Source organism: Pteronotus mesoamericanus, unplaced genomic scaffold, assembly GCF_021234165.1.
Source record: "Pteronotus mesoamericanus isolate MK-2021 breed Mesoamerican mustached bat unplaced genomic scaffold, CSHL_Meso_final contig_25, whole genome shotgun sequence".
NCBI classification, from domain to species: Eukaryota; Metazoa; Chordata; class Mammalia; order Chiroptera; family Mormoopidae; genus Pteronotus; species Pteronotus mesoamericanus.
The window spans coordinates 36,776,857-36,785,531 of record NW_026555105.1 but is presented as its reverse complement, the minus strand read 5'-3'; the positions used below and the strand labels follow the sequence as shown (position 1 = coordinate 36,785,531).

The 8,675-nt window shown below is 38.4% G+C and overlaps 1 protein-coding gene across 3 annotated transcripts in view; it reads right to left on the bottom strand.

Moving 5' to 3' along the window:
* Window positions 1-984: 984 nt before the first annotated feature.
* MGME1 (mitochondrial genome maintenance exonuclease 1) overlaps window positions 985-8,675 on the bottom strand; it is a 19,191-nt gene continuing 11,500 nt past the window's right edge. For all 3 annotated transcript variants that reach the window (XM_054574099.1, XM_054574098.1, XM_054574097.1), the window contains exons 4-5: window positions 4,192-4,324; window positions 985-2,115 (exon numbers count right to left, since the gene is read on the bottom strand). In XM_054574099.1, the coding sequence (XP_054430074.1) occupies window positions 1,954-2,115; window positions 4,192-4,324 (295 nt within the window). In that variant the 3' untranslated portion in view covers window positions 985-1,953. The remainder of the gene's footprint in view (window positions 2,116-4,191; window positions 4,325-8,675) is intronic.

The window sequence follows — 8,675 nt, the reverse complement described above, 5'->3', positions numbered from 1 at the left end:
TTCTCAGGGTAACAGCACCCCCAAATTAGTAACATGCATGTTAATTCCTTTTAAGATTTATTTTTATACAGAGGGGAAAGGAGGAAAACATCAATGTGTGGCTGCCCCTCATCTGCCTCCTCTTGGGGACCTGGCACACAACCCAGGCATATGCCTTGACTGGGAATTGAACCAGCAACCCTTTGGTCCACAGGCTGGTGCTTAATCCGCTGAGCCACAACAGCCAGGGCCATACATGTTAATCCTTAAAAAATTATGACTCACTTAGAAATTCAGATCTGGCTTTATCCTCTTATGCCTTAGTAGTAAAAATAACTTTTAAAATCGGTATTTCCTTCTCAGATAGATTGAGATTTAATTGGTGTGATCTGAGGATTATCAAGATTGTAATGAGAAATTGGGTGCTCTTGCGTGGTTCAGGGAAACCTACCCAGGGACTTACCTTCACTCTTCTACCAGTCGCATTATCTTGGTCAGACTCTAAGAGTCTTTATGGATCTCCATACCACCATTACCTTGGGAGACTCATGGTCCCAAGTGACAGGTCCAAGGTGCATTTATGTTAACTGTATTAAAATGAGTCTTGTTGAGTCTTGTCTTCTAAATTCTAGGGTGAGGCGTCTTAGAGCAGTGTGGACAAACCTGGTGTTACATTTTAATTTTCTCACTTGATTTCTGACTTTACAAATTACAGGTTACAGGAATATATGCTACTTTTTAAAAAAATGCAAGTATGTATAGAGTCGATAAAAGGTTACCCACAAGCCTCCTCTCTCTGACCTGAAACTTATTTATCAGGTTTCCCTTATTCAGGACACCTGCCTGCATTCATTTACACAAAACATATACCAAAGCTACTGAGCCAGTAGCATAATTCTGAATTTAAAAACAAAGTCTCAACCATTTCCAGGTTTGTGAAATTAATCTATTAACACAGAAATTAAAACAAACAAAAAAATCCCCAAACCTCATTACTTTACTCACATCTTGTATTTTATTTCTTGTAATTCATGGCTAATGAAAAAAACTAAGTAACTGCAGCACCCTATGATTTTAAGACAGTAACTCTAACTTAAATTTATAAAACAGGAACCCTTCCCCCATGGCTATAGTGGGAATTTGTTTCCCAAACCCAGTGACAACTAATAATTTTTACTACTTATCAAACACATAAAAAATAGATTGCATTATTGATACCCACAGCTGAAAAATTCTACACATGATCTTCCACACATATTTTCCCTATGGACAAGATTCATTGACTCAAACCAGAATATCACTACTAAAATTCCTACAATTACTCCAGGGGTTATTTTGTGGTATGCCAAGGGGTATTGACATGGTGTATATGCTGTATATGCTCCCATCTTTCCAGAGAGCAATATTTATTAAAAGCTAAGGAATCCCATATTTATTTTTCAAAAATGTTAAATGTAAATTTTCTTTCCCAAAGAAATATATAGAGAACATCAATATATAAAACAAGTTCTAGAAAACTGCACTGGCAGTAGTAGTGGGCTGATGCTAGTTCTCCCTCCACACACACCTGGGGGCTGCGTGGCCCTTCCTTCCTGGTGTACCCTGAGGAAATGCTTTGCACACCAAGCCTCACTGCTCTCGAATTTCAGTTCAAAGACTGGGCATCCTGCCAGGGACACAGCAAGGTCCATGGGGGGTCCATGAGCCATCAATGCTGTGTAATCCTGCTTGCCCTTTTTTAAAGTAAATCATAGTCAGAGGTAGAAAGCTGGTCTTTTATGTGCTAAAGTCCAGTTCTTTATATCTAAACTTTTCTGGCTTTTCAGTGTCTTGGTTGCAATAAATTTCAACAAATTAATACTTCTGCTTGTATTAATTCAGTTCTCAGATCTTCCTTTTTAGGTCACAGTAAATAGCAATGTACTTTCCCAAAGTATGAGAAACTGCTGAATGTTCCCAAATAGCGTCCTGCCCCTAATCTGGTTTCTGAATATTCTGGTTCTTTTCCTTCTTTGTATATTCTTCTAATCGAAGAAGCCACTTTGCCCAATACTGGGAACACAGCTCTGTGTCCATGAAATGCGGGTGAGCCGGGGATCCGTCTTTGTAGGCCACCACAATTAAACCACACTGAACCTAGAAAGAAACACAGTAGGACCAGAGTTTAGGTTAATTTCCTTCTTACTCCAGAGCAAACAAAACAATCTTCAGTAACATCTCCTAACTCAATTTCTAAGATGGACAGATGAAAGACTGCACCAGGATATGTAAGAACAAAGATGACACATAAGACGTTGAAGAAAAGGGCTGTCATCATTAAAGAACTACAAACAACAATGACAAAAAAAAAGGGGGGGGGATGCTTTTTAAAGTGGTAGACAGGAACTTCCAGTCAAGATGGAGGCATAAGTATACATGGCTCAGGTGTGTTACTCAGCAACAGATAACCAGAGCACTGTCTGACGTAAGCCTTGTGCTGTGAGAAATATTCTTGGAACTTGTGGTCAAGATGGTGGCATAGGCAGACATGGCTCACCTCCTTGTACAACCACATCAAAAATACAACTAAACTATAGAACAACCTTCACTCAGCACCATCAGAAATCAAGCTGGATGGAAGTCTGACAACTGTGGAATTAAAGAAACCACATCCATCCAGACTGGGAGGGGCAGAGACATGGAACAGGCTGGTCCCACATCCAAGTGTGATGGTTAAAAATTCAGAAAGACCCTTGGAAGCGAGGAGTCCCAACCCAAAACCAGGCCCCCCAGCCAAGGGTTTCAGTGCCAGGAAGATAGGTCCCCATAACTTCTGGTTGCAAAACCGAGCAGGGACTGAGTTGCTGGAAGAAACTAATGGAGTTCCAAGCAGTTCCTCTTCAAGAATCCATACATGTACTTACTTACACTCCTTCTGAGCTCCAGCACCAGGATAACAGCTGAAAAGGCACCAGTGACATACAGGGAGGAACTGAAGTATCTGGCATCAAGGCGAGAAAGGCACCAGTGACATACAGGGAGGAACTGAAGTATCTGGCATCAACGCAAGAGCTGGGGGACAGCTTTCTCCCAGACAGTAAGGGTGGGTAGAGGCCATTGTCCCTCTTCTGAACCCTCCCCCAACAGTGCCACAGAGCCAGTAGGCAGGTACCATTTATCTGAGACTCCATCAACCTGGCTATAGCTGCTTGTCCCACCCTAGAATATCTTAAGGCTCTATGCCATGTCCCATCCAACTTACAGACCCACCTAAGCTGTAACAATGGTTTTTCAATATGAATGGCTGGCCTTGGCTTATGTTTCACGAATTCCTAAATCCTGTCAAATAAGCAAGAGCTAGCATCAGTGAATCCCTAACCCTGGGGGTTCAGAGTCCCAAACAAGGTGGATGTAAAGAGGCCCACTCCAAGGCTCATCATTATTAAAAAGCCAAAGGTTAAAGGTAAAGAGAGAATCTTAAAAGCAGCAAGAGAAAAGAAGTTAGTTACCTACAGGGAATTTCCCATAAGACTATCAGCTGACTTCTTAAAAGAAACTTCACAGGCTAGAAGGGCTGACAATATTCAAAGTCATGAAAAGCAGAGACCAACAGCCAAGATTGCTCTACCCAGCAAAGCTATCATTTAAAATTGAAGGGCAGATAAAGAGCTTCCCAGACAAGAAAAAACTAAAGGAGTTCATCATCACCAAACTATTATTATATGAAATGTTAAGGGAACTTACTTAAGAAGATCCAAACTATGAACAATTAAATGGCAATAAAAACATAATTATCGACAATTAAATCTAAAAAACAAAATAAGCAAACAGGAAGAACAGAGACAGGGTCACGGATACTGTGAGCGCTTGATGGTTGTCAGATAGGAATATGGGGGAATGGGTGAAGAGGTGAGGTGATTAAGAAGTACAAGTAGTTACAGAATAGCCATGGGGATGTAAAGTACCGTATAGGAAATGGAGTAGCCAAAGAATATATACATGACCCATGGACATGAACAATGATATGGGGACTGCCTGAGGACATGGGGTGTGCTGGGTGAAAGGGGGCATAGGGGAAAAAATCAGGACAACTGTAATAGCATAATAAATAAAATATTTTTACAAAGTGATAGCAAGGAACAGAGTAAGCAGTGAGATACAAAGAGAATAAGGACCATAAGGAGGTAAGTAGCTATACACGGGTGTCAAGCAAAGCTTTAAGAGCCTCCTGACCTGGAAGCTGTAGTTGGCATCATGGTTTACGGCACCCACATACGCCACAAGCTGCAGTGGGTTGTCAAATGTATTTCGGATAAAAGGTTTTGGTTTCTCCGATGTCTTCCAATCAATCACACACAGGTTGCCTCTAAAGAGAAACCAAAGGGAAGTCTTTGTAGGTAATAGTTCAAAAAGAAAAATTCTATAAGGTTAACCGTCTTACATATAGTTTACTATTTGTCTGTCACCCAATGACTGCTGCCTCTATTCTCCACTTGACAAAAAGGCAGCTTTGAGCTTTACCTCTCAGGATTAGAAAGATCAGATGTTCTCTTTTCTTTGAGTCCCATATTCGGTCAGTAAGTGAGCTTGCCAGGGTTTTGATGGATGTTTCCCAAATTGCCCCAATGAGAACTACAGGTGCAGGCCCAAGTGGGAGTGCTGGGAAACATTTCCACAGTTAAAGTTTCTACACTCTCTTGAAATCCCTTAGAACCTCCAAGGTCTTCTTTCCTTTAACACGTGATAGGGGAATTGAAACTTTATCTATTATTATTTTAGTTGATTTTGCTTCAAATGCCTATCAGAATAAACAACAGACCAGCTGCAAAGTCCTCATCATAAAAGACTAAACACAATGGTGTCAAATTCTCTTGCTCAAAAACAAGTCTGGTGTCCAAATCCATCAACACTTACTACTTCTTTTTTTTTTTTTTTTTTAAGTCAAATAACCAGTGTATTCCTCCCCACTCCTCCCATTCTGGTGGGATTTTAGACTTGCCAACTGCAATCAAGAGGATCATAGGGTAGGTGAGTGGAATGATAACTGGTAACTCTCAAAGGGCTCTCCTCTCTGTATCTGTTCAACCTGTCTTCAGGTTTTCAATTTCAAAATCAGCAGTTTTAGAGGGAGCTTTTATACAAAATGTGTATGTTACCTATCTGTCACCATAGCTCTAGAGTTACAACTTATGCAAGGTATTTATAAAACCAGTCTAAAGTAGCACTGTCTACAATTACAAATAAAATATATGTTACAAGTCACTTTAAATACTCTAACCACATCAAAAAAAAGACAAACTAGGTGAAATCCCAATATTTTATTTAACCCAACATATTAAAAAATATTATCATTTCAACATATAATCAATATAAAAAGTTATTGGGACATTTTACATTCTTTTTATATGAAGATATTGAACTCTTATCTGCCATTCCCAGTTCTGTTCCTTGGATAAATCAAAATACCCTATAAGTAATGATTTCTGCCATGAACCACTGTTGCTAACAAGTACTATAACTTGTCGAACTTAGTAATGTGAAAAAGAAATCTTAATAGTATACACCCAAATTAAAATTGCAGTAAGACAGTCTACAAATAGCTCTTAAACAAATGGAAAGATGCTCAGCCTAATTTCTGTGGGATACAGATTAAAATTTCAAGATACAATGTTATAAAAATTACTAACATTGTGTTGTTAAAGGTGTACACAAATAAGCACACTCATATCTGTCTGTGGAAACTTAAAATGCACATATGTTCTCACCCAGCAATTTCTATTTTAGTATGGACCAAAGGAGAGCAATGGTTTGATAACCTGCATGTAAGTGACAAGTGCTTGGAAAACTTAGGAAGTACTTGTGCTCAGGCTTAGCTGACATCAACAATTTACTTAAACTGCATATATCACCTGCCAAAACAAACAAATGAACTTGTGCATTTGCCTAGAAAAACTCTCATAATAGTATAGAAGGAGACATATTCATTGCAGTTTTTAATCTAAAAAACTAAAAATAACTTGAATGTTCCCCCAGAGAAGAGGATATGCTTTGTTCATAAAATGGAATACCTAATAGCAGTAAAAGCAGAGAAGAGGATCAAAATAATAATGATAACATATTTTGAATAGACAGTATGCTTTTTAAGTAATGTACAGGGAATATTTCATTTAATCTTTATAACAATCCTAGTGAGGTAGGTACTGTTATTTGTCTTATTTTACAGATACACAAATTGAAATATAAAGGCTAAGTAACTATGCCAAGGTTAAGATAAAAAACCAGGCAGCCTGGCTCCCCAACCCAATTTCTTACTAATTTTGTGATACTAGATTTCTGTATGTGACTCTCAGAAGTACATATGTAATAAGATATAATGTTGTGCTTGTGGCTTATATATAACATTCTGTGTGTGCATGTGTATGAGAGTACAGAAAGTGGACTAGAAGTATGTTGTGTGTGTATCATACATAATGTTGTGTGTGTAGTAAGTAGTACAGAAAGTAGACTGGAAGGGCACAGTACCCAGCTTTTAACAGTGACTGTCTTTGGCCACGGGACTGTGAGAGAAGGGAAAACTTACTTAAAGGTGATGTGAACTTAATTTGTAATATTTATTTTTAAAAAATTGAAAGCAAATGTGACAAACTATTAATAGCTGTGAATTATGAGTGGTGAAAAATTATTATAAGGAAAGAATGGTGCAGATCTATATAAGCTAATAAGGAAAAATTTCTAAAGTACATTTTCAAGTGAAAAAAAGCAGGGTGTAGTTTGTTTCATTAGTAAGTGGTAGTGGGGACAAATTATTACACATGTAATCATAAAATATCTCAGAATCACAAGTTCTTCTTAAACAAGGTTGAAAAAAGAATAGGGGTAGAGGATTCCAGAAAGATGGCAGAGTAGGAAGCACCAGGAATCTGCCCACCCAAAAGACAACTGCAATGGCAGAATCTGTCTGGTATAACTATTATGGAAATATACAGTCTATTGAAAACTTGGAAGGTAAACTGTGGTTAATTTTGGTCAATTTCAGTTCTTAGTACAACTGTGGCTACCCATCCCTCATGTGTGGGGCAAGCAGCTGTGCACATATTCCTGGAGCAGCTTGTACAAAGCTTGTGAAAATCAGAGTGGACAAAAAGGATCATGTCCATCAAATGTCAGGGATCTGTGCTTTCATCACTGAGTTGTTTCTGATCACACAGATGCAGACAAAGAGGAAGGTGGCTATTGTTGATGCGCCCCCCAAAGCCCCGCCCCCCCCCCCATTTTTGCAAGCCCTTTCACCTCCAGCTGAAGTGATTTTCAGGGGACTTAAAGGGCTGGCACCTCCCATCCCCCCTTCATTTTTCTTTTTTTCCTTTTGGGAGTCAAACGCTAAAGACTACAATAGCCAAACACAATTTCAAATAGGAGGGAATTAGAAAGCAACTGCACATGACCAAGGAAAGGCTCAGAAAAGACCTGAGAAGACCTTAAATTTATACCTCAGGCTGATGCTTGGCACGGAGATAGCCTACCATAATAAGCCCAAAACCCAGAAAACTCTGGGGTAGAGGGAGAATCTGATTTCCTGAGTTACCACAGTATTAGATTCAAAAGTCCAGTTTTCAACAACAACAAAGTCACAAGGCATACAAAGAAATAGGAAAGTGTGGCCCATTCAAAGGAAAAAATAAATCAACACGAGCTGTCATTGAAAAATATGTGATGGCAGATCTATGAAAGACTAAAATTTCAGAGTCTTTTTTAAAAAAAATATTGTACTTATTTATTTTAGAGAGAGGTTAAGGGGGGGAGAAAGAGAGGGAGAGAAACAGCAATGTATGGTTGCGTCTCAAACACCCCCTACTGGGGACCTGGCCTGCAACCCAGGTCATGTGCCCTGACTGGGAATGGAACCAGTCACCCTTTGCTTCGCAGGCTGACACTCAATCCCCTGAGCCACACCAGCCAGGGCTGAGTCTTAAAGATGCCCAAAGAACATCTCAATAAAAGTAAATACATGGGCAATTATAAAAGCTCTTATTATTGTAATAATTTGTGACTGCATTTTGTTTTCTGTATGATTTGAGAGTATGTTTTTAAAAATGTTAGCTTAAAAGCTAGTAATATACCACATTAACAAAATGAATAAAATCACAAAATTATTTTCAATTGATGCAGAAAAAGCATTTGAAGAATTAAATACCCTTTCATGATAAAACACTAAAAAACTAGGAATAAAAAGAAACTACCTCCACATAATAAAAGCCACATATGAAAGACCTACAGCAAAAGTACACAATGGTAAAGAGTGAAAAGTTTTCCTCTAAGATCAGGAACAAGACAGGCTGTCTGTTTTTACCACTTCTATTCAAAAGAGTACTAGATGTTCTAGCAACTAGGCAAAACAAAGATAAAAAGCATGCAAGCTGGAAAGGAAGAAGTAAAACCATCCTTGTTCACAGATGATATAATCTTATATATCAAAAACTTACAGAATCCACAAAAAAAAAAACCTGGAAGAACTAAAAAATGCAGCCAAGTAGCCTGATACAAAGTCAATAGACAAAAATCAATTGCATTTCCATACACAAACAGTCTGAAAAGAAAATTACATAAAGTTTTATTTATAATAGCATCGCAATGAATAAAACAGTAATTAACAAAGGAGATGAAAGATCTGCAAGATGAAAACTACAAATCACTACTGAAATTAAACAAAACATAAA